Below are 26,716 nucleotides of genomic sequence, written 5' to 3' on the forward strand. Positions count from 1 at the left end.
TTTCCATCAGGCTCCTTACCTGTCAGGGGCTTAGTGCTGTTTCTATTTAAGAGTTGCCTCTGCATCATTTTGGTTCTAGACCAACAAAACTGATCTTCAGGCTCCTGGAGTATTCATCAGAGGAGGGAGCTGGGTGGGGAATCCCAAGAGTATGTAGTTCCAGCTGAGATATCTGTATTCTTCTTAAAGCTTTCTGGAGGAGGTGCAGGTTCCTCTGGTGCCTCGGTTCAAAGGGGAACGCCAAGTGCAGCACGGATAGCCGTGCGTAGCTTCCCTGCCGGGACCTGCATGCAGTCAACATGGAGCATTCTGTATTTCAGGCCCTTTGGATACAGGTCTAAGCTTTGCAAAAGCCTTTCAAACAACAATTCAGAGGGCTGCCGTTAAGGAGAAATGCTCCGTGTAAGATCAGCCTGGCATTGCGGGTGCTGGGCAACTTTTACAACCCCTCTGCTCAGGCACTGATTTGCAAAACTGACTCAGGTGCTCCGCAGCCTCTACTATAATTTCACACAAGTTTTGTGGTGCCAGCTCGGGGAAGCGGTTGTTCCCCGACCCCCACTTCCTTGTGACAGAACAAACATGTTCATGGGGCGACCTGGATCAGGAAACCCATCCGAGTTAAAATTAGCCTGGCCAAGAAGCTAATTTCAGCCTGGGACAGCTTCTCTGGCAGACGGGAGCAGGGGAGCGTGCCCAGCTGGTGACGAGCGCGCAGCCCGATGGCTTATGCCGGTGTGCCCTGGTCTGGTCTCAGGGGCTTTCAGCAGGGGTTAGGACTTCAGATTTCAGTGGGCAGAATTGTTTTTTCCTATTTCTGAGCGTATATTGAAGCGTGAGACAAATCCGCTTCCAAAATGGTATATCCAGTCTGTGACAACTTTGGTGTTTGTGAACTAGCTGCGCTTTCAAATGAGAGTGGTTGTAAACTGGAAGCAACATTTTCAAGTCAGACGAGACCTTTCAACTAGCTGGGTGTTTTTATTTTTTTCCTGGCGAGGGAGATTTATTGAAGGGCCTCCCTGCAGTTTTGGTCCTGTTGGCCTGCAGCTGGCCCTCGGCGGAGCCTGTGTGCTTGGATCTTTCTCTACTGCTTTTTCAGTGTGTATCTTTGTACCCTCTTGTTTTTCATCATCGTCAACTGCTCATGGAGTGTTGCTGCTTTAACCTACGAGGCCAGCTTGTGAGGATTAATGCAGTATAATTGCTCATTAATATTTCTACCCCGAGCTGACCAGCTCTGGGCCTGGCGGCAGGCAGGGTGCCTCAGGCCCAACCTGCCACTGGGTGCCGTCAGGCATTGAAACGGCCATTAAAACCCTTGGCAGGGTGGGAGTGGGGAGCTCAGCCCCCAGCACAGCACCAGCCTTCCTGGGAAAGGGTGTCTCCTTCCCTGGAGCAGTCCTGAGACCTGAGAGATCAGGATGGAGGTGGGTACCCGCAGCCCCTCTCCCTTAGGTGCCCCATTTCCACCTGGAAGCGGAGGGAAGGTAATGACTGAAACACGCTGGCGCAAGGCTTCCTGCTGGGGTGTTCTCACTTGTTTTACCGAGAAATTGCATCGGAAATAACTGCTTTTTAATATTGTGTAATTATTTTGGGTCTGGTATTTTTTTATGCATACCTCTGGTTTTCGATTTGCTCTACTTAATAGTCCCTTGCGTTTTTTCCTCCCTTTCTTAAAACATATATTTGTAAAAGCCCCAGAATAGATTCATCTGTAGTCTGTAAGAGCTCCTTTCCGGAACTTTCTGGCACCTGCAGATCCCATGATGTAGAGCAAAGAGACCCTGAGTGTCCATCACAACTCTGTGTGATGTAGGTTTTCTAATCAAGGGCACTATACTTACTGAAACACATGCAAAGATGAAATGACTTAAAAAAACCCAGACCCCTCCCCCCAAAAACCCTCAAAAATATTCCACAAAAATTAAATTTTTAATCAACTTTCTCTGTAGTTGTGAGGTGGGACTGATTTCAGTTCCTTTACAGCACATGTAGGCAGGCTAGACCTTGTTTTCAAAAATGTTAAGGTTACTGTTAAGTAGATGGAGATCTGTCTGTATATAGCTAAGTTTAAAAACGGTTAATTTTTGTTCAGGTGAAGACTTCTTGATTCTCCCTGTGTGTTAAGCCTCGAAACTGAAACAGCCATCTCCAATTTCCCAGCGGTGGTGCGCACTCTGGGTCTCCCTTCATGTGGAGTCGTTTTCCTATCTCTGGCCCTAGAAAGCTGAATTCAGGCTGCTGGAGAGATCAGTTCTGTTTTGTTGCAACTATTGCTTCTGGTTTCGAAATCTGATTCAGAAAGAAACTAAACATGTTAAAAATAGAGAGAAAAGGGGAAAAAAGGACACTCCAGCTACATAGCTTTTAGGAGACTCAAATGCTGCTTTTTTTTTTTTTTTTTTTTGGGTGTGTGTGAGCTGCTGAGTTCAAAGATTTTTTGAGAGGTTTCCCCTTTTGAGAGGTGAATAGGTGGTTCCTCAAGACACTACACAGGTGGATATTCCATCCTAATTTGAGGCACGGTTTTCACTCAGATGTTCAAGTTATGATGCTCGAAGCACAAGGTGTAGAGGGGAAATGTTTCCCCTTTGAATGTGCAGCTTCAATGATTCTGCTGTGCCCTTGACTGTGTTTAGATGATGAGGTGCCCACTGTTTTTAACAACAATGTAAAATAAGTTAGCAGCTGATAATGTGATGTTATCCAAATGTAGGTCATATGAAAGTCATAAATTAACATCCTTGAGACAATAACAGTTTCACAATGTCATTCCTTATGGGTTGTGTTTTGTTCAACATTTAAAATGTGGTGATTGTTTTGACATTAAGAAGCATTATTTATGCTAATGATGTAAGATGGAAAGTTTTCTAATTGTTGTGTTTTTCTTGTTTGCTTTAAGAGTCAGATTTACAGATCTGTCAACACAGAGCACCAACGTGTTGCACCAAAAAAATGGAAGAAAGCTACCAGGCAGCTGTTCGAAGGGAGAGGACTCAAAGTATCCAGGCACTGAATTTTGAACTAAAGTACATGATTGTTGGTCATATCACAGCTTTTCAAGGTAGGAACTGTTGAGTTACTGCAGTCCTATGGGTATTTTATAAAATTATCCTCTGCAATCAAAAGGAAAAGCTCTTTACTTTGTTTTTAATTTCTTCTGCATTGCATGCTGTAGTCACTGGCTTATGGTTTACTTCCCTGTTCTTTGATGATCCTGCTTTAGGGAAAAGGTGATGGCACTTAATCTTGACTGGTATTTTAAGCATCTGCCTAAATCTAATTAGGAATAGATTTAAGCTTAGACCTTTTTCCCAGGATCATTTTAGAAAAGATTGGCATGGATTTTTATTTTTTTTTTAAGGCATCTTCAAATATTACGTAGGTGCCTGGTGGTTGGCTGTGCTTTTGATATCATTTTGTGTTGCCAGCCTATTTACAGGGGTAGCATGTTACATGAAAATGCATTTGTTTGTTGAATCTGAACAATAAGTGCTCTAACTGATACAGCAAGTGAGAACACAGCTCTTCATGTCAAAATGTTTCACTGCCTGGCAGGTCACATGAAGAGTGATCTGTTTTCAAGAATTACAGTCACACAGTTAAACGTGAATGCATGAAGAAGCCTGTGCTGAAAGTCTGTTCTCATAACTCTTGCAGTTCTCAAAGCTACCTTGCTCTAACAGGCTGATGTAAGTCTATGTGATTTCTTCATACAGACAGTTATTGTACTATTAAAGGCAGGAAAATGCTTGTGTAGGATTATGCACTATACAGTGTTGAGAACTGGAGACTTTTCTCCTGAAAGGCATTTAAGCATAGGCTGTGAACTTTAAATATATGAGAGTTGAGTGATTAAATCAATCATTGAGTGATGAATCCAGCTTACTGACTTCTGTGGGCCTAATTATGTGCTTAATTTTAACTCAGTGCTTTGCTATGTTTAGTGCTGAGCACCCTCATGGAATGGGTTTTAAAAACAAGCCAGGAGTTATTAAAAGACAAAGTGTTTAGGTCTGTATGATTAAGCCTATTGTTACAAGGCAGTTTTTATCAAATAGTAGCTTTTTTGTCTAGTTTCTTCTGTTTGAGTGAAATTACTATAAATAAAAGATGTGATTGACAGTTAACAAGAGATAGCATATTAACTAAAATTGACAATAAGCTATGGTGGAAGTCTGAAAGAGATGTGCCAAGGGCAAGAGAAAAATTTTCTTCTGATTTTGGTAAGTTACCTTTTTCCTCTGTTCTGTACCAATAAGTGAGAAATGGCATTTTGGTTTATTTTACAATTAATTTTGAAAAATTTAAATATCCCCCATAACTTAAAAATTTGGTTGGAGGGCGCTTTGGAGGAGCACTGTAGGTAAAAGGGTGACTGTTGGCATTGTTAAATGCTGGTAAGTTATTCAAGCAATCTTTCAGTATCATGATTGAATAAAGATAAGGTCAGAATAGATTAACCTACCAGCCCCTTTAGGTCAAGCCAGCGGCTTTATTGTCTGTTGCTGATGAAGCCTTTTGATGGAATGAAAGAAGCAGTTAGACATTTCACACAGTTTAAATTTACAAGCGTTTTCTGGAAGTGGGTAAATAGGTTGTTTGTTGTAACTTGTTATGGCTGGCCTTCTGTCCACATTAGGTGGGAACACTTGAAAAATGTAACTTTCTTTCTCTTGCACTGGGAGCTGCTTTTGTTCTTTGGTTTTGTCCCAGGTGTCAGTGAAAAGCCTCTCTTTATCTTGTGCTTTATAAACATTCTGTTGCTAAGAGTAGTGCTGTGTGAGACATTTAATGAGAGGGAAGATCTTTGCATTGCATTAGCTCTGTCCATTTGGTCTCTTTTGATTTGTTGCTATTTAGAATGATAAAGTGTGAGTGTGCCAAAAGCACATTTAAAGTCTGAGAAAAGAAATATCCTTATTTTAGAAACTTTCAGGTGCCTTTCAGATTTCATGTTTCTTGCAGCAGTGGGAACTGGCTCAGACTTGCTAAAAAAATAGCAATTTATTCATTTGTATGTGGTAGTGTTTACTTGTACAATTTTCATGCACAATTTACTTTCTTCTGTATATACACGTTTTTAGTACTGTTAGTGTAGTGAAAGCAAAGCAGTAGTTAGCCTTGCTTGCCTACTGCTGAGAAAAAGAAATCTTAACTGCTTTTTATGCACTTTTAGCAGACAATACTGTTAATATATACCCATACTGATAAAATAATTTTGAAGACTAATATGGTATAAGAAATAGATTTTCAGGAGTCCAGCTTTGAGAACATAGTGGTAGGAATTAAATTTCAGTGGGAAAAGAAAGCAACTTTTTGGAGGTGGGGGACAGAGAGAGAACGTGGATTTTTTGAGTTCTCATCTCCTTATTTCCTTTCATGGAAGTCAGAAGACACTTAGTTCTGAGGACCTGCAATTAGATACCACAAGTATTAATAGGAAAGAGCTTTCTCATGTGAGTAGGAGCTTTGATGTGAGGTTGGTTAAATATTCCCTCTACACTGTCTGGGTACTGCAGTTGGCTGTGGACTTTTTGGACTTGAAGAGATTTTGTTTTGTTTTTTCTTTTTGAAATTGAAAATGTTATTTAAGTAGCTTTGCCCACAGCTGAAATAAGACAATTTTCACAGGTGCTGGGTTTAGTTGTGCAAAATAATTAGTCTGTAAGACTTGATTAAACATACCACAGCTGTGGGCAGGCTTGTTATATTTGGGCTAAAGCCCAGTCCGTACATATGGTCAGCCTTAGCACTACGGTTCAATCCTGCTATTTTTCCCCCCTTTAGATTTTTCAATATTAGCAACCCAGACCTTGCTCAAACACTTAATAAATCAAGCTTCTGCCTGGATGGTTTTTTGCTTGAACTCCTGTCGCTAATGCTGTTACACCTGATTTGAGTAGGAAGAGATGCACTGGCATCAGTTGCAGGCTGTGAAATGCCCTCCCCATCATTAACAGGACAGGAGGAAGGGAGAGAGGCAGGAATTTCATTTCAGGGCCAGCTGGCTGCTTGGCAAGCATCATCAGACTCGGCTCCTGCAAAATCATACATTGTCACAAAATTTTTCTGGTGTTTGGCCTGTTGAATGTAACCAGGCCCCTGGGGGAGGGTTTAATGGAAAGGGTTCCATGGTTTGCTGGATTCCCTTTCTCTTTTGGTCCATGGTGTAGCCTAAAAGTCATAACCATGGTATTAGTCACTCCACAGGTGTGTTATTAATGACTCTGCTCCAAGTGGAGTCAAAGGCAAGGTGGAGTAAGTGGGTGAGATGTGTCAGTGTACCGAACTGGAGCAGGAGCAGCATAACAGGGGAGAATGGGCCTGTTGTAATGATCCGAGTATGTCGCCCTCTGGCTCTTCACAGGTGGCTTTGTTTTGGATGCATTTTGGAGCAGGTCAGTTTGTCCCATCCGAAGATGTGCTTCTCTTTCTGTCTTTGCTCCTGTGACTGCAGCCTGTAATGTCCAGCAGAACTATTGAAACAAATGATCAAACACAAAGCATTTATTTTGTAACTTGCTTTCTCCTTTGATAACCAGAAGGTTCTCCTTTGGACTTACTGTTTTCTTTGTTCTGACCTTTTTTAGGCTTGCATGTAAACAGATGTAGTGTTTTAGCTTAGATTTATGTCTTTGTGGTGATACTACATGTCAGTTGGCACAGTCATCCCTCTATTCCTCCCCATTTCCCTCATGCAGTCCCTGCACTCCTTGGGGACACTTCCAAGCAAGGCAGTGATTTGTTTTTAGTGGATTAACAGGGGCGCAGGCTAAGAGTTGCTGTCAGGAGAGGTATCAATAGTCTGAGAGGAAAGCTTTGTTGTGGACAGACAGCAGAGAGAAACCTGGCCTCCCTTTTCTGTGTCCTTTAGGGAGTGCTAACTGGTGCCATGTAAGGATGCACAGAAAGCTTGGGTTTGCTCCTGTCATCTTGTGCTGAGGCTAATTTGAGGTAATGAGAATCCAAAGACTGGTAATTTATTTGTTCTGTTGATGGTCTCTGCAGAAACCTATGTCGCATTTCAGTCACCAAATTAGCAGGTATCAGAGATATGGTGAAAAGCTTTGTTTGAGCTCAGCAGTTTAAAAAAAATGACTTTTTTTCACACTTCTTGTTTTTACAGCAGACAATAGGAATTATTCAGTCACAGCCTCTGAAGAGAAAGCTCTTTCATGAATGAAAGCATGTTGGAATTTTGTGTTGATTCTCTGAAGTAGCATTCATTTGACCTTGGGGGGGTCAAATGGCAGGACTGGGTGTTCTCATATTCTTCCAGCTATAGGAGGGTAGATTAGCTTTGTAGCACTCCGTTCCTCTCACTCCGAACTCAAGGGTTTTGGTAAAGCTGTGTTTATGTTCTGCTTTATATGGGATGGGGAGATGCTGGTTGGGAAAGCTCCTTGCGGCTATTTCTAATAGCAGGAGTTTCAGTGTGGTGGCTGTGCACACGCATCATTTAGCCCGTTACTGTCTGATACAAGCAGGCAACTGGGACGGACATGAATGGTACAAGGTGGAGGGGGGAACACAGTTATGGCAGTGATGGAGCCCAGGACTCCTGGTTATCAGTAAAATGCCTAAAACTTAACGCCTAGTTGAATCCAAAAACTCCTTAGGCAGAAAGTTTTTGATCTGGCATCCTCTCTGGTGAACAGGAAGGGTTGGCTGGTTTCTGTGGATCTTGGGCTGGATACCATTAGTGGGCCCAGTCAGCAACTGACCTGAATGTTCCCAGAAACAAGTAATATAAGTACACTGGCACTCAGAGCTATATGGAGTCAAAAATATTCTCTGTTTTTATTTGTCTGAGTTGCAGTGTTGCTGACACTTATTTTTACTGAACTTAGGAATATCAGCTTGAAATAGGGGTGGCTGGCTAATGGTGTTGAAGTGCAATGAAATTTACAAAACAGAAAAGACTTGGCTGGAGAAGTGCACTCTGGTTTGTAGTTAATTACTGTATGAAGTGTAGTCACAATGCTGGAGATGGATGCAGGCCAAAATCAATGAGCTATTTATAAAAAAAAAAATAGCCAACCATCATCAACAGAAACCTGCCAGCCATCACCAGCGATGCCTCTGGTTTCCTTTATTTACTGCTGCATTATAAAAGTGCAGAAGTGTTGCTTTTTAAATAGCTTTTTTTTTTTTGTAATCCTGTAGTACTTCGTCTTTTATTCAGACAAATTGTTACCCACCCCTTTCCACTTGTATAACCCTGCTAAGAGGAGTTTTGTACTCTGCTGACCTTTGAGCTGAAAGCTGGCTGAGATGTATAATTTGGTTTTGGCTCAATGCAAAAATGACTCCCTACAGAGAGAGAGGAAAGAGAGAGAGGCTCCATTAGAGTCTTTCCGTCCACCTCCTGTATACTATTCATTCCTATTCCAGTGCACCAAACAATCTGTGTTTTCTAGCTGGAGTGAAAGGCTGTTTTATGTGCGCAGCCCAAGGGAGGCTGGAATATTCCTTTTTAGCTATAGCCTCGTGTGTGTGAACTGCATGCACATGGACTACTGCTGTCTGTCTTCTGTGGGGCTCTAGGTGGGAGAAGACTCTGTTCATCTCTATGACAAAACCAGCCTTTTTTTTTTTGGCTCCTGCTGTTCTCTGAAATGTAAACATAGCTCTTTATAGGTGTATTGGGTTTGCACAGAAAGGTTCTGATAGTGGGAGTCTACAGGGGTGGCTTCTGTGAGAAGCTGCTAGAAGCTTTCCCCCATGTCCAGCAGAGCCAATGCCAGCCATCTCCAAGAAGATTCCGCGCCGCTGGCCAAGGCTGAGCCCATCAGTGACAGTGGTAACAACTCTGGGGTAACATATAAGGGGGGGGAACCCCTGTGTGACTGTAGCCAGAAGAGAGGAGTGCAAATATGTGAGAGAAAATGACCCTGCAGACACCAAGGTCAGTGAAGGAGAGGAGTAGTGAGTAGGTGCTCCAGGTGCCAGAGCAGAGGTTCCCTTGCAGCATGTAGTGAAGACCATGGTGAGGCAGGCTGTCCTCCTGACCTCCATGGAGGTCCATGGTGGAGCAGATATCTACCCTCAGCCCATGGAGAACTCCATGCTGGAGCAGGTGGATGCCTGAAGGAGACTGTGACCTTGTAGGAAGCCTGCGCTGGAGCAGGCTTCTGGAAGGACCTGTGGAGGGAGGAACCCACCCTGGAGCAGGTTTTCTGGCAAGACCTGTGACCCCATGGGGGACCCAGACTGGAGCAGGTGGATGCCCGAAGGAGGCTGTGACCCACGCTGGAGCAGTCTGTTCCTGAAGGACTGCATGCCATGGAAGCAACGCACACTGGAGCAGTTTGTGAAGAACTGCCCATGGGAAGGGTTTATGTTGGAGAAGTTCATGAAAGACTGTCTCCAACGGGAGGGACCTCATGCTGGAGCAGGGGAAGAGTGTGAAGAGTCCTCCTGCTGAGGAGGAAGGAGAGGCAGAGACATGTGATGAACTGACCACAAGCCCTATTCCCTGTCCCCCTGCACCGGTCGGGGGAAGGAGGTAGACAAATCAGGAGTGAAGTTGAGCTCAGGAAGAGGGGAGGGGTGAAGGGGAGGTGTTTTTAAGATGTTATTTTATTTCTCATTACCCTACTCTGATTTTGATTGGTAATGAATTGAATTGATTTCCCCAAGTTGGGTCTGTTTTGCCTGTGATGGTAACTGCTGAGTGATCTCTCCCTGCCCTTGTCTTGGCCTGCGAGCCTTTCATTATGTTTTCTCTCCCCTGTCCAGCTGAGGAGGGGGAGTGATAGAGCAACTTTGGTGGGCACCTGGCATCCAGCCAGGGTTGACCCACCACAAGAGGGGACTTTCTGTCTGTAGGTCTTAAGCACTTTTGGAAAGGACTTCAGTGTGGGTGTGTTGGTGCTAGAGATGGGTAAAGCAAGGCAGAGGGGAGGGAAAAATCTTTCCTAAAGTGGCGCATCATACCATAGGAAGAGCCAAGAATGCAACTTTAGTTTTTCTTGTGATCTCATCCCTCTAAAAAAGTATTTGTGATTTCTAGAGACCTTGGAGAGGAAGGGAGTTTTGGCTGATTGTAGTCTCCTGAAGTGTTTGCTGGAAGACTGAGATGCTCGTTTTGTCCTAGATCTTGGCACAATTGGGCTACTTTGCCCTACCTGTGGACCAGGTCAGTGTTTCAGAGCAGTGAGGTATGAGGAAGAGATATTCCACATCAATTCTTTGCTGAGAAGATTCCTTCTTTGTATTTTGGTACTGTCTGAAAGTTCATAAATCCAGTGTGCTTAGCATGCCGTCAGTTCGGAGGAAGGTTTATGGTGGGCGGAGGCAATGAAAGAATCATAGAATTGTCTGGGTTGGAAGGGACCTTTAAGATCATCTAGTCCAACCATCAACCTAACTCTGATAAAAACCGTCACTAAGCACTTTGTCAACCCATCTTTTAAATACCTCCAGGGATGGTGCCTCAACCACTTCCCTGGGCAGCCCATTCCAATGCTTAATAACCCTTTCAGTGTAAACATTTTTCCTGATATCCAATCTGAACCTCCCCTGGCACAACTTGAGGCCATTTCCTCTTGTCCTATCGCCTGTGACTTGGGAGAAGAGACCGACCCCCACCTCTCTACACCCTCCTTTCAGGAAGTTGTAGAGAGTGAGAAGGAGATGAAGAACTGTAGGGTAGGAGGGACGGAGTCCATTAGAAATAAGTACCCTGTGTAACCAAGAAACTTATGTGCAGTAGTGGTGAAGCATTACCCTTGTGGGAGGTGGTCTGATTCTGCTGTCCTGTTTTTATCCTCCTTATTAGTGCCATCTCAGTTGATGAAATGTCAACAACTGCCATGTATTTCTCCATGCTGCGCACAGGTGGTCACATCGGGTGAGGCTGCAGGGCCACCTAACACAGCCTTATCCAGTGGCCAGTAAATGAACAGGGAAATATGTCAGAAATATGAACACGCTTCCCTTTTTTTTTTACGCTACTGTTCCCTGGAGAACGATAATTCAATAACTTCTTGAGTCTAGGCTGAGATGCACCAATTATCTCTTGGTGTAATAATCTGCTGTTGGGCTCACTGTTTGTCAATTCCTTTTTTACCAGGTTGTCTTTTGACTATCAAAAAAAAAATTGGCAGTGTTGACCATGTGCTGACGACAATTGCAGATTGCTTGCTTTAAATGTGCTGCCTACTAATTCCATTGTGTCACTTGGTTCTTAAGTTTTATTGTTTAAAAGTATAGTTATTGCCTGTATAATTATTCATCTTCTATATGCCGTTTATGGTTTTAGAGCCCAAGGCTTTGCTAAGGCTTCAGTCTTTGTCCGAATGTGGGGTGAGGGAAAGGGGTGTTAAATTCTTTCCTGTAATTCCTCTTTTCTCAGCAACATATAAAAATAATTTCGTAGTGTGATATTCCCTAATACTCTTCACCTTTTATCTTCTGAATGTGCAAAATTAAAAGAAAATCTTGGAGAAGTGCCAGGGATGCTGTGCGTAAATATTAATGTTACATTGTGAATGGTGATGATTGAACTCGCTGTGCAGCTTGTGTGTGTCCAGTCGCTAAGCGTGGTGTGAGGTATTCTTTTTGGCTGAAAGACTACCTGTGATCCTTTAGAATAATACCTTTTCACAAGTTCTGTGTATACTTTTGCCAAGATTCTAGGTTCAGGTTGACGTTTTCATGCCGTAGATTATGAGAATGAAAGGATTTCTTACCTGGTGTCTTGTGTTGTTCCATTTTTCATAGAAATTGGAATCAATTCCTATTGATGATGTGATGATCTGCTATCCATAAATTTAAGGAATGGGCTTTATTTCTCCATACACACAAGTCGAAAGTAAAATGTGGGAAAAAAACGATAAACCTTCACTTTTAAAATTTTTGTGTAGTGCATATTAAACATAAAATAAATATGTGCAGAAGTTCATCCCAGCTTCTCATGTCCTCTAAGGGTCTCTGTGCCTCTTGATTTTTCCCATACTGTTTAATCTCCTGTAGTATGTGTTATGAAAATCAAGTATCCAATGCTTTTTACTGTTTTCACTGTTTTTCACTTTTTTTTTAAGGTTATCTGAATCCTGCTTAAAAAAAATAATTTTTCTAGTCAAACTCCTGATCGCATTCTCTATTTCCTTGGTAGTGCTACCCTACTGCATCTAAAATGTGCCTGCCATCTGGTATTTTCCAGTGTAGCCCATGCTGCTAGTCACCTGTGATCAGTGATTACTGTTAGAGGCCAGTAATGCTGGCCTTTTCTTTCACTTAGTATAAAAATTTAGATGGGTACCTCTTTCGTTTTTCCCTGTGCTGTCTTTCACGTTAGAGAGTGAGCGCTGTAAAAATCCCCTGAGCCTTTATTGTCTTCTGTGAATGCCGTTCTTAAAGCTTTTTTTTTAAGGTCATGATAAACAAAATCCTTGTGAAACGTCAACCCAAAATACGCCGAATCCACTGCCCGTTGTGTTGACCAGGTTTGTCACGTTCTTGCCCCTTTTTGTCCTTTCTCCCCTGTGTGTGTGTATCTATCGGCTGTCGTTTGCTTTTCCTTTTATTGGCAGCTCTGAGACAGGCACCATGCTTTATCCTGGATCTCTACAGTACCTGTGATCCTGGTGTTTTATTAGCATCCCTAACTGCTATGCTAATGTAAATAACTGTTGACCTTGGTAATTTTTGTGCGTTTCTGATTGCATTAATGTTCTCCCCCCGGCCTCGCTGTGCCTTGTCATTTGGCCAACTTGTTAGGAAGAAGAAATTATTAGTCTTTTAAAAGAACATGAGAAAAATCAAGGAGGGGAATAATGGAGGAAACCACTCTTTTGTCAGAAAATTCCAGTGACTTGAATTTGCTATTTTGAAAGCATAAAGTGGAAAACCTACTGAAAACCTAGGAAGAACACTTAATTCTAGCCATGAAAAGTAAATCACTATCTTGCAAACCATATCTAGTAATAAAGATCATGTCCGCAGACGTCTTTATAGGATAACTAAAGCTAGTGACTATATTGCTAATAGCAGATTTCTCCTTAAACATAGGAAAATCTTTTATCACGTCTTATTACATTGAAATGACCTTATATCAGTTGGCAATCGACAGGGATACTGTGGACTCACCAACATTGCGAGTAATTAACTCTTTATAAGAGTTATAAGAGCTCTTATAGAGCCCCTGCATGTTGTGTGCAGGTTTGATTTATAAAATAGTGTGCAGTTGTTTTTCAAGAATGCAATATGCAGAACTGGGCTTGTGGGTAACTGGATAATATTAGTCTTGCCATAAGTTTATATTGGTAATCATTCTATACTTAATGATTATCAAAGTTTTTGACTGGTTACCAGAATTATAATGCTTTGACTGTTAAGCGAAAGTGTTATATTATTTAGATATCTCTGTTATTTTTAAAACTGATTAAATACAGAATTTACAGACTTGTTTGGCTCAAGGCTTTGAAAGGATTGGTATAATTCCATGTGAAGTGGTGAGAAAAATAGACATTAAATACATTTAAAAGGAAACAGCAAAACATCTAGGTAAGACACCATCCATTTAGCCTTTATAATCATCATATAAACTTGCTTCCTGAGCTTGTCTGGCTTTGGCTGTCATTTGATACTTAGAATGTAAGCAATTTGGGGCAGGGACAGTCTCTTCATTACCTATTTATAACTGTTGTTCGTGCAATGTGGGTAGGGCATATTGGCGCTAGAACAAGAAATCTAATGAACACACACATCATGTGTTTGTTATCTTGTATCTCCGTGTCCATATTTCACCTGTCTGTTGTCATAATTATATTTTTCTTCCCCTCTGTTCTTTCCAGTACCTTGTAAGGCTGTTGACTGGATCTCCAGAGTATAAAAGCATGGTGGAAGCGTAGCCCGAGAAATCAATGATAAATCAGTCCAGATAGAAAGAAAATACAAAGATAGCTGGAGAGAAAATGTTTATTCCTAAAAAAATAAAAGAAAGCAAATGAATCTGAGAGCTTGACTACCTGGGGAGGCTTTAACAGGGTTGCTGTTGTGAGGGCAATGCTTTTGTGACAGTGTTTCTGGAACCTCGTTTAGTGTCTTCTTTCTTCTAGAGTTACACACTTCTTCGTGAAATTTCAGTGGCCTCCTTACTGTGGACTAGAAGATGGGTAGTTTTCTCCCTCTATTTCTCTTTTGTTCCGACATGGCATTTCCATACATGTAGCATTACTGCTCAGCCCCTCTAATGGTATGAAGTCCCCCATTCCACTGACTCTGCTACTGCCTGTGTGAGTACTTCAGCAAATCTTATGAAATGAAGTTGTCAGTGTGATCAAGTCCAAGTTCCCTCTTGCCTTGTTAGTCTGACATTTTGTAAAAAAAGTGGGTGAAGACCTGAGGAGCAATGTGTTCTGTCAAAGAGATTTTTTTGAATGGGGATGTAAGTATATGAGGATAGTTCCTGCCCAAAACTTGCTTGGAATGAAACAAAAAGACTATTGACTGTCCTTCAGTTTGTGGGGGATTTTATTTCAATGATAATTCAGCTTTTAATTATACATCCTTTTCTCCTGAAGGTGATTGAGTGTTTAAATTCCTTTTGTTGTTTTATTAGTCCTTTTATTGTGAGACTGAAAACAGGAAACGTGTTCCTTTAGGCCGCTTGTAGATGCAAAATTTTAGATGTTCTTTGAGCAAGAATTATAGGTACTGAAACATTGAAACTGGTGGACAATACAATAAAAATTGGAGAAAACCCATTGGAAATAATGAACTAAATGCAAAAGGAAATCCTTACCTCATTCTCACTGTTGCATTTTGAGACTTCAAAAAGAAACTGATTGAGTGAGACTGACAAGGGTAAGAGAGCAGGTATCTCAAAGCAAGCATGTTCGGGAGAAAACAATAGATTCAAACCTCAGCTCTGTGCCAAAGAAATGATAGTGTGGCATTTCAGCGTGCGGTGTGCTCTCTTCTGCCAACTGTAGACTCTCAATGAATGAAAAGGATTTTACTGGGAAAATAATATTTTTTTTCATGTTAACTGGTAGAGGAAATACACTTTCATTATTTTCTTACCTTATTTTAGGAGGAAAATGTGGAATGTCTCAAATTCTTCTGAATTTTTTTTTTCAGAAAAATTAATTCACCATCTCTTATGCAGCAGTATTTTGTTTTTTACTTTTAGAGCAATTTGTATATATGTCTTTAGTAATGCTATGTAACATAATTCATTATCGATCTAAACTGTTAGGTGTGTATAGTTGTAAAAGAGAGGATAAAATATTTTTTTCTTCCAGTTATTAACTGCAAGTGACTTATTGCTGTTGCTGTCATGTGTGGCATTTTATTTATGGGCTAGGACCTCACTGTGCTGTATATAAAAACCTAAGAAACCGGGCCAGTCCCAGGAAGATTACAGCGTTACTGTAACACGAGAGACAGGAATACAGACAGATGGAGGGATCATAGCAATAGGATCATGTTTTTCAGTATAAGAGATAGTAGTCTTAGTGTTTACAAGCACATTTGTAACGTTGGGATTTTTAGGTCAGATTTCAGAGTTTCTGTGCTTCATCTTTGTTCAAAATTTGCTTGTCAGAATTTTAAGGCTTCCCAGGTTGCCCGCCAGTTGAGGGCATTGTGGCTGAAGTGGACAGGCTTTGAGGATACTTTAGTTTAAAAAGAGGTGTACTTGATTTTAAGTGAGTTTATTCACGTGACCGTTTACCTTCAGACAAAATGTTTTTCAAAACTTTTTAGAATTGTAGCAAACTTTGGAAATGTGGAAAGGAAACTGCTTGTGTGCTTGTTCTGTAGTTGTACGCTTGCATGTTTCAGCTGCTCACAGCATGAATATGTAGATCAACCATTTTTCATTTCTTTGTAACTTCAATTTCCTCCCTTTCTCCTTTATGCTTTTCCTTTAGGTGTCTCTCTTGAGGAGGAAGAATGTACATGCAGAGCAGGGAATGCTTTGTTGAATGTTGGCCCTGTACTTAGCCGTTGCTCTACCGCTAGTTTAGGATCACTGATTTGAAATTGGATGATTGTGTGGCAGAACAGCTGAGCCACCTCCTTCTGTCCTCTCCCCTCCTCCCCATGGCATGGCTATCAAAGCTGCTTTGAAAGGAGTATTTGGACCAGTCCAGTGTGGTGAGAGACTGAAATTTATGAGGATGCAGAGATAAAGTAATGTGAAAGCAGACTGCTGGGCTATAGCTGCGTAGGGATGTCTGGTGAAATCCGTGGTATGGGAACATGATTCTCACTAAAACTTACTCTTCCATCTGACCTTAAGTTGAAATGGCTGTTCATCATCTGTCTACAAAAATATCCATGAAGTGATATGTGCAATACATCAGATTTGAAGTTAGCATGGATTCCTTGTCCTGTGCCTTCTTCATGGACATCTGTTTGGATTGCATTTCTACATTTCTGGCCATGCAGCTGCAGTGTAAATAATTTGGAAGTGTAGCTGTTGGAATATGTCTTTTTTTTTTTGCTATTTTGTTGGGAGTTGGGGTTTACTTAATGAAGTGCTGGATCTGTAATTATCACCATCCTTGTAGAAAGCTTAAGGCATTTTATCTAAACTCAGATGGTTTAGATTTAGGAATTAGGAAGACTTGTGTGGTTATAAATACAATCTTCTGCATGCTTCCTATCCATTTTACTGGGGAAACGATTAGCTAGTGCTGCTGCCTAGCAGCTTCCCATTGACTCCAATGGTTCTTCACACATCACGTGGAGCTCTTGCTTTTGGTGTGGATCTGAATGGCATTGATGATCTATGCGGCCTTATTGATTTTCTGCAACATAGCCTCTATACCACCAGTGCCATTTTGAAAGGAGGGAATTTTCTGCCTGCTTTTCCAGTCAAATTTACCATCTAAATGGAGGACCGAGTTGCTACTGTAGCCGTGTTAGTGGCTTGTTAGCATTTCGTGTTCATCTTGGAACCAAATGTAGGTGTTTCAGTAGACATGTTGAAAACATGCATAAACATGTGACCTCTTTAAAATTTGCTTGTTACTCCCTCTTCTGTAATTAACAAGCTCTACCAGACTCTGTTGAAATGAAGTTCTGTAGTTGCGTTATAGAAGAGCAGGGTTTAAGGGGAATTGGAGCTTGGCTGGAGAAGAGAAGGCTCTGGGGAGACCTCATAGCAGTCTTCCAATATCTGAAGGGAGTCTACAGGAGAGCAGGAGAGGGACCCTTTGTCAGGAAGTGTAGTGACAGGACAAGGGGTAGTGGTTTTAAATTGGAAGAGGGGAGATTTTGATTAGATATTAGGAAGAAATTCTTTACTGTGAGGGTGGTGAGACACTGGCACAGGTTGCCCAGGGAAGCTGTGGATGCCCCATCCCTGGAAGTGTTTAAGTCCAGGCTGGATGGGGCTTTGAGCAACCTGGTCTAGTGGGAGGTGTCCCTGCCCATGGCAGGGGGGTTGGAACTAGATGATCTTTAAGGTCCCTTCCAACTCTAACCATTCTATGATTCCATGAATAAGACTGACCTGCACTTTGGTTAGAGTAGGGTGTGAACTCAAACCACTTAACTCCTTATGTGTGTGTTTGTGTTCTAGGATGAGAATGCCTTATTTTGAATTACTGGCAAGTGGTAGTTTTGAATGAGGTACTATTCCAGTCACCTGTGTGTTACACCACTGCATCACATATTTGGCATTGTTTCCAAAAACTGCTGATTCAGGTGTCTTGGGACCTTTTTTATGTTTTGACAGAAGTGAATTAACAGTTGCCTTGGCAGTCCCCAAAAATTTGGGATATCTGCACACTTAAGCAACAATGTGAGAATAGGACTTGGAATTAAGGAATTTGTGCATTATGTCTTCCCTACATCCCCCCTCCCAACCCAATTATTCCCTTGGTCTTGTGGTCTACTCACAGCTACTAAAGGGAAGTTTGTGTCAGATTTTACAGGATCCAACAGCCTTGTCCTGCTGGGGATAACAACATCTGCTCTGAATCTTTAATCGGAAAGGGAAAGGTTTGAGAGATTGGCTCTCTTCTTTTTCCTGTATTTAGACTTTTGTCTTTGATGTGCCATGCTAAAATTAGGATCCCTGCAGATGTTTACATTTGGAATGGAAATAGTGATGCAAATCTTAGCAGATTCTTATTAGAAAGAAGTTCTTTAACAGGTAGATATTAAACTTTTTGTTGTGACTATTTTGCAATTGTGTCACTTTATCTGATTTGTGCTGTCAATTTCTTGGGAGAGCTTCCTTTAATTTCTTTTAGATTGCTGTGGGAAAGAGGTATGCTTACAGAAGTAATAATTTATTTACTCTTCCTATCATTGCTTTTGTTATGTTTCATAATACTGACTGTAAACAGAAGGCTATGAACAGGAATAGTGGCTTTCCATAAAAATAAATAGCATGTGTCTGCTACCAGGATTTTAGAGGTGCACATGTAGAAACATGGAGCTTTTAGATCTCCCTTTCTTCTCCTTTTAGTTGTGTTCTGAGCACGCCTCTCCTTGTCTTCTTTCTAGAATTGGCATTTTCCATACATGACCAGTGATTCTTAGAACGCTTGAGGCCCTGTGCCCCACTGGCACTTCATGTAGAGGTCGCTGCTCCAGAAACCACTTCTCGTTCCTTCTCTCTGTGCCCAGGCTTACCTTGTCCCAGCCCAGCTGCAGAGTTCTGTTTGGCCCTGGATCCATCAAGCATCTTTGATACAGCTGGACAGGTAGTAAATGTGGGTGGATGAATAGCCCTCAGAAATACAGCTGATCAGCAGACCAAAACCAGTTATCTAAGCTAGAAGTTCCTTTCTACATGCATTTAATCAGTTCCTCATGTATTACATCCTGCTTTTTTCTCTTAGTAGTTTTGGCCCAGGTTGTTGTGTGAAAGTCATAACAGAAAATACGGTCTAATATCTCTGGAAAACCTTTCTTCTATTTTTACCAATATAGAATCCTCTAAGGAAGTGTTCTGGCATGTGGCAAAGAGCTGCTTTTTTTACCTCCATGGACTAAATAATAAGTCACAAATCAGGGGCTGCTTCTGTGCCTGGTGTACTTAGGATATATATATAAGAACAAAATAACATCCCATGTTTTTTTGGCCCTCTAAAGAGGGCTTTGCTTTCAAGTGTAAGATTTGGGCAGTGCTGGGGATGTGCAGGATGCTTTTTTCTGTGCTGGCTCAACCCTGTTCTTGTTGCAATGAGTTTATGTGGATGTAGAATCCCTGTAGTGTACCTTTGTGTACAGAGTGCTCTCTAGCTGTACTCCCTGCCCCAAAATGCATCTAGGACTCCTCCAGAGGTATCTCAGACTCTACTACCACTACCTGGTTCCTACTCTTTCTGCAGCGATGACAGTTGTTGTTGTAGAGTTGCTTTCTTCTTTCTAAAAATGGTAATTCTGTGAATTACCAAGGTGCTTGACTGCAAGAAGTTGCTGTTGAGAGATTTGGTTCATTGTCGGATTCTGCCAATGTACAAAAGCTGATTGAAGGCCTCAAATAAGCATGTTCTTCCTGTTAGTGAAATTAGTCTTACAGTTGACCCATTGTGGGCGACCTCACGGGCACCTCCTTTGCTTGATCCTGCTTTTTTTGTATTGCTGTGAAGTCTTGTTCATACTTCTTGGAGCAAAGGTGCAGACGCAAGGCAGAAAGCCATCAGAGGAGAAAACAGCATAAAGTGATAACTCAGTTTTCATGTACTGACTCACGTCAGTACTGTTTGGAATAGTTGGAGTTGATCCGTGCACTGGAAGTGAAATAAATTTTAGTGATTCAGAAGTGCTTGCTTGACAAGTCTCTACTGAAGCCATTGCCATCCTGGAATTACTGTGAGGATTTATTTACCTTTAAGATGATAGTTTTCACCCATGTAGGCTCTGTCTCTGAGTATCAAGCTACTGAATAGTGATGGCAGATGTTAGCAGGTGGATGTACTGCCAGTGGGGGACAATGTAGATCTTACCAACATGAATATTTTTCTTCACCTGAAATCATAGGAATGAGAAATGGTCTTCTCTGTTTTAAATTTATTTATATAGACTATTTTTATAGTCTTTACAAGACTGAATAAAGCATTCACCTTGGCTTTGGTCCAAAAGCAGTTAAAATCCTTGGTAATCTTCCCACTGATTTAATTCAGCTTGGACCCTGGCTCCAAGGACAGAATGAAACTAAAGTTTTTAAAATACAATGCCAAAGAAAAGGGGAGGCTTCTGTTTCCCAAGTGAAGATGACTTTATTGGGATGTGCCACGGAATATATTGCTAAGTGGCAAATGACTGAACTGCGATTGGTATGAGCCAGCTCAAACTCATGACTAAAAACTTCCTCCTGGCAACCTGCAATGCAGCTCACGAAAATGGATCCTGTGGGAAGGATCAGTCATCCACTCCTGCTGGGGGGTGGTAGGAAGCGAGAAAGTGCCAAAAGAACATACAAGATACCAGTACTTGAAATTTCTTATATATGCATATGGAAAGATAGTCAGGCACATGCTCTTTTGCATTTGGATTCAATAATACAATTTATGGAGACTGAATACGGTAGAGGAACTAAATGCATAAAGAACCAAAATCCACTGTAGTCAATTTTTGTTGAAAAAAAAATATTCTTATGACATTTCAGTGTTATAATTTGTATGCTAAATATAGCAGCTCAAATATGCTTTCACCTTCCCCTCCGATTTCTGACTGGCTGTCAGACACACCTGCCTTGCTTTTACTGCTTCTCTATATGGTAGCAAAATTTGGAAAAGCTGGAGGAAGAGAAGCAATGCTATGCTTTGATATTCAAATGCACAGAGTAAATTCTGCAAACGGTATAAGAGGACATGAGATACTTTGTTTCACTGGATTTGCCAATATAGTTAGGAAGGAAAGTAGGCAATGTTTTTGGTCAGAGTCCTTCTGAGTTCCACCTGAAGAAGGACTTCAGTGTCAAAAAGATCTTAATTTTTTTTTCTCCAGCTATGTTTATTCATCTAGTAACAGATGCCGTCCTTCCCTATTAACCTTTCCTTTTCCAATATCCTCAGATGCTACCCTTACAGCAAAGCTATTATTGTTTAATGCCAAATTTCTTGTGAGACATTTGTGGCTGTCGTATGGTAACACACCTGCTGTCAGACTAACCCAGCAGAGCATCCAGGCCGAGGCGTGTGTGCGCTCTCTGGGTTCTCATACTTCACACAAAGAGGTCTGAGCGCTGTGGGCACTAAATGAGCCTATTTGCAGTCTGGGCTGCTGACAGGGAGCTGTGCGTGTGGGTGCTGAGGTTCAGTTCTCTTTCTTGCAGACCTTAACTGATGCCACATGCAAGTGGCATTTGATAGCACTAAGCTACCATTTCTTCTGAGCGTACTGGTAACTTCAAGGCGGAGTGTTTCAATGAGTCAGATACATTTTCACTTGGAGAATAGGAAACGCAATTGCAGTGGTTTAAATCAGAATTTGTTTTAATTCTTTGCTTCGTAATCTAGACACTTTCTAATGGGATGTGAAGTTTGTCATAATCTTTTTTAGTATTCACAGAGCTTCCTTCTTCCCCTTTTTCTTTTTCTAAGTATATTCAGTAGGTTTGAGAGAACGTTAGCCTCAACAATGATTTTGCTATTGCAAAAAGAACTACCTAAGAATTCAAGGACAAACAAGACATGTAGGAAAAAACTACATGAAAAGAAATACTTACCTACACATCGATGCACTGTATGCTTAGAAGTAATAGTCTGATGAATAGCAAAGATAGAATCAACCCAGGGATGCCACAGCTTCAAGGAAAATGCAAAGAACTAATGAAGGCTTCTAAAACTTCTTAGTTATCTCTCCCTGTCTGAAAACTGATTCTCCTCTTAGCTACTTGAAGATGGAGTAACTTCAGTGAAGCCTTCTGAGTAACACTAGGTATAGCTGGTGTAAATTACAGCAGCATGAGACCCACAGTGATTTATCTTGTGATGGCAGAGACAAATCTTATCTGAAGATTCCTGGTTCTGTGGAGGATGAAACGTTCATTTTCCTGTCATCACTCAAGGCAATAGATAGTTTTATCTAATTTTATAATCTGTCTGAACTGAGCAGTTTTGAGGCTATAAACATTATTTAAGGATGTGCTTTCTTGTATTTTCGAAGCCCACCATCAAGGTCTTTTCCCCCAAGCAGGCATCTTTTCTGTAGGCCTGCTTTTGATCTTGTTTCATGACTGATGGGTTTTGTAGCAATTTTTAGTGACTTGTTATTTCAAGATCAAGAAAACTGAAATATTAAAAGCAAAAAGCAGGCTTACAACCCCCCAACTTCCAGCCCACCCACTCTTCCCACCACACACTCAGAAACGCACCTTTTGGGACTGCTGTCATAGCAAGTGCCACCAGAACAGGTGCTGCATTTGGTGGTATAGCGCAAGGTCCTATTTAAGCAGGGGTTAAAACGGAGCTGTTCTGGACTTAGCATGTTACTTAAAACCTGTGTCGTGAGATTATAGGCCTGACAGATGGGAAACACAGTCAAACATGAATATACCCATTTGCATTGCTTTGAAAAAAAAGAAGTAATAAAAAAAAAAGGCATGTCATCCAGTATCCCAAAATTTTGAAGACCTGGGATAGACTTGCAGTGGATAAGGCTGCTAGATAAGCAGAGGATGAGGGAGGCAGTCCCCTCTCTCTGTTGTATCGAAGCTCTTTCTCTGAAATGTTGGGGAGCCACCACACATCTGCATTCAGGCCAGGGAAGAGACTGCAAGCAGAGTGGATTGTCTTTTAATGTCCTTTTATGAAAGAAAGGATTGGATGTGAAGTTGCTGTATTGCTCCTAGTTAATAGGCTACGGAACCCGAGACAAAAATGTAATTGCACAGCTGTGTTTGTTTCAAACTTAACAAAAATGGGGCTTAGAGCTGGAAAAGTTTGGGAACCACTAGCTGACTCTCAAGGAATATAGTTACGATATTGTTCCCTGCTTCCCTGTTCTGCCTATGACTCTCCTGTGGTTTTACTCTACCTTTGGTAGAGTGCAAGGGACCATGCAAGAACCCTCTTTATGAGAAGACTGCAGGGGCGTGCTTGCTTTACGCCGCTTTCAGGAACATTGCAAGTTTAGCCTGGTTAGAAGAATCAAGTTGTCTGAAATTCTGCAGACGGCATCACCAACACGATTGAGTAGCTTCCTTCTTGCCTAGACTAAAGACCACTACGTAATACCAAAACAAGATGACTTCCTGAAGGTAATACTCCTCTTGGTGGAGGTGCTGTCTGCACTGACAATACCCTGGATGATGTCTCAGAAGACTTGAAGCTTTTCCAGAGTGTTAAAAGAACATTCCTTCCCAGGAGGCAGCTGCACGGTTGCAACTACTGTCTGTTGACACCTAATTGTAAAGCCTACTTTTCTTCTTTAGTGAACGTCCCAGTGTTTTTATTTTATGCAGCAGAACAGCCATCTTAAAACCAGCATTGATCCTAACACAGTAACTTATGTTATATTTTCGTGCTTCATTTAGTGCTGTCCAGTCAGATGCTAATATGATGAGTAGAAAGGGTGCTTGGTTGACCGTTCCCTCTCTGGGGAGGGTGGCGTCTCTCCTCTTCACGACATGCTGTGGACTCACAGCCATGCTTTGCTTTGTCTCCCAAGAGCATTTCCAGTTTGTTGTCCAGTTTTCTGTGTAACCATTCACAGCTGTCATCACAGACCTAAGCTTTCTTGGCTGGGCTGAACCTCTGCATGGGTATGGTGTGCTCCACTGAGTGTCTGCAGCAGGCCTGTCAGCTTGAGATCTTCCAGTTTAAGATGGCCGTGCTGTACAGTGTAGCATGTCTAAGGAATAAACACTGAATGTGTTCTTGTTCTGCCAACTAAGTTTCTTCATGCCCAAGGACGGCAACTCATTCTCATCATCCTTCCTTCCACATCCATTCATGGTTGACTCCCTGACTCCACGGGTCAGATTTAGCACTAGATTTGTGTGCTTTAAAAATAAACACATGCTTAGGTTCTTTGTTGGTTTGGGACCAAATAACTCAATATTCTGTAGATCAACCATTTTGATTTTGTACAAGTTTTAGTGGTCTGCCAGGAAATGAGTTTCAACAGCCCTGAGGGCTCTTGAGCAAAGTAACTCAAGTCTATTTACATGCTAACCTTTTGAATTTCTCAGATTCACATGCGTGATAATTTGTTTGAATAAAGATTTGGATATAAAAATGGAATTAAGCCTTTATGATGACCTTTACAGTAATTTGGACATGTTCTCATCTTGGCTTGCTATTTAAAACCTATGCAGTTACTGATCCATGAGGTGCATAATGAAATTTTATCTGAAACTATTTTAATATTTGTGTTGAACTGTAAGTGTGAAGAGGCTCTTTTCTTGTTAGTATTTGGTTGCTATTTCTGTTTTGTTTTCAGCATAACTTATAAGCACAAAGAGCTGTTCATTCTTTTATTTTCAATTTTGGACTCTATTTAGATTCCATCTTTGGATGTATCCCTGGTTGTGCTCTCTCCAAGGGAGTGGAGGGTCTTGAGGTTTTAGGAATTAAAGAGGTTTACTATTAAACTTTTTTTAAAATAATGAATCTATTAAATATGCATATTGTCTGTGAAGTAGGAAGTCCTGAATGGTTTTAATTCCATTTAGTTTTTACAGAGCAACGCTAAATATGCTACTTGCAATGTCATCCTTTTTTGTACTTGCATCATGTCTGTCACCAGTGATATTGAAGACCGTTTGATGTTGTTTGTTTAAACCATTTTAATTAAAGTGTGGATCTGTACCTGATGTTTTAGAGGTGGCAATGCAAGAGAAGTATGGTGAATACCCTTTACAATGGAAAACCATGTGATAGCTTCAGCTGCATATTTTTTAACCAGACTTGAATCGGGTTGGCCTGTCTTAATATTGGGGTTTTTTAACCTTGTAACACAGAACAAGTCCCAGAATTTATTTAAAAATATTCTAAATTAGGATAGTGTGCACACAAACAACAAAGCACAACATTATAGATTTTGTGCAACACAAAATTATAGATCAAATTGAAATGCATGGGTGGGTCATCACCAAAACATTCCTGAAAGAATTAAAAAAAAAAAAAAAAAAAGAGAATCACTTATGCTCTGCTTAAGATCTGTTTTCAAAATGTAAGTAATAATTATGATATGCACCAGCAAATCTGAACTCATATAACCTGTAGGCCAAAAAGAGTGGGCATTGTGATTTCATTTCATTTACACAAGGAGATTTCTGTATGCGACATCTTTACTTTAAAGTGTGAGTGACGACCTGGTACTATTGGCTGTATAGCTGGAAAAACACGTTGTGATAAGGCAATATGGACACTACTGCTTATAAGTTGAGTAAGAGAATTCATCAAAAGTGTATGTGTGTATCTTTGGCTGGTGCCAGGGAGAATTAAAAAAAACCCACCAAAACAAAACACAACCTCCCCCCTCAAAAAAAAAAGAAGAAAAAGAAAAGGCCTCTTCCCATTTTTTTAATGGAAAATGAAATCTTTTTCAGTCAACATCCTTGAATTGTGGCAGTCCTTCCCAAAAGAACCCATTCAGCATATCACAGGGGCCCTGGGAGTTCCCTGCTGTCCCTCGGTGGGATTAGAGTGTTTCTATTTACAATTCATGGACTTGATTCAAGTCAGAGCTAGACTGAATCTTAACTCTGTGAGTGTTCTTGAACACCTCTGAAAAACTGAATGTACTTTACCCCAGTGCAGAAACAGCATGATTTGCCATTATAGCTCTAGTTGAAAGATTCTTAACTGGTGGTAGAATGCCAGATAGGTCAGCACTGGCAGCACTTGTGGTTCCTTGCACTTTCAAATCAAAATGCTGCTGTTGCAGTTCGATTTCAGAAGACAAGCGCTCAGTGCCTTGTTACTAAGAAAAACATACCCACCCCATCCCAAAGCATCCACATACATCCAAATTGGGAGTCTACATGCACGTGTCAAATGTCTTAAACCTTGGAGAGTTTCTCATTTTAGGCAGCAGAATTTCCTGATGAAAAATCATATTTGTTAAATACTTTCTCAGTCATATTATTTATTAAATCCATATTGAATAAGTCTGCCTACAGAATAAATTGGTTTCAGCTATGCAGCACAACAATGAGCTATTCTTAAAAAAAAAAAAAGGGGGGGGGTGGAAGGGGCACCAAAAAAAAAAAAAAAAAAGGAAAAATGTTACTTTTAATAAGAGAAGCCAGATGCTGACTTCATATATTCTGGGGAAAGAAAACCCATGTAAATTCAATGCTTTTCGTTGAGTCCCCTTTGTGAAATTATATCTAGTGTTTTGATCCAATACAATTCTTAAAGTAGTAACATCTTTTGGCTCGAGAGGCCCTTTGCTCTTTCCAGACCAATAAATCTCTGTGAGGCTGCTGCACTAGGTTGGTTTTAGTGTTTTTGGCAGTAGGGTAACTCATGTTGCCTATTGATGATTTCTTTGTGATTTTTAGTACATTCTGACAAATTCTGCTCATTCAGTACAGCTTCTAATAAAAGAAAGTAATGCCTCTTTTGTTTTCAGAAATATTGGAATGTATTTTTAAATAAACAAAGCAACTTTAACTTTTTAGCTCCCAGTGGAACAGAGAAAGTAAGTCAAACAAGAAGATAATTATTACAGTAGTATCAAGTTACAGAGCTTTAAATACTGATATGAAAAGTGTGTGTTAAGGCATTGATTTAAATCTGTCAGCAGAGACCTTGCATTGGACCTGTAGACTCCAATT

General features: G+C 41.0%; 1 protein-coding gene across 1 annotated transcript in view; it reads left to right on the plus strand.

Moving 5' to 3' along the window:
• LOC141468409 (glypican-5-like) overlaps positions 1–26,716 on the plus strand; it is a 382,005-nt gene that overhangs the window by 21,866 nt on the left and 333,423 nt on the right. Inside the window, exon 2 of the mRNA XM_074153483.1 lies at positions 2,909–3,070. Within this exon, the coding sequence (XP_074009584.1) occupies positions 2,909–3,070 (162 nt within the window). The remainder of the gene's footprint in view (positions 1–2,908; positions 3,071–26,716) is intronic.

Source organism: Numenius arquata, chromosome 9 (assembly GCF_964106895.1).
Source record: "Numenius arquata chromosome 9, bNumArq3.hap1.1, whole genome shotgun sequence".
Classification (NCBI taxonomy): Eukaryota; Metazoa; Chordata; class Aves; order Charadriiformes; family Scolopacidae; genus Numenius; species Numenius arquata.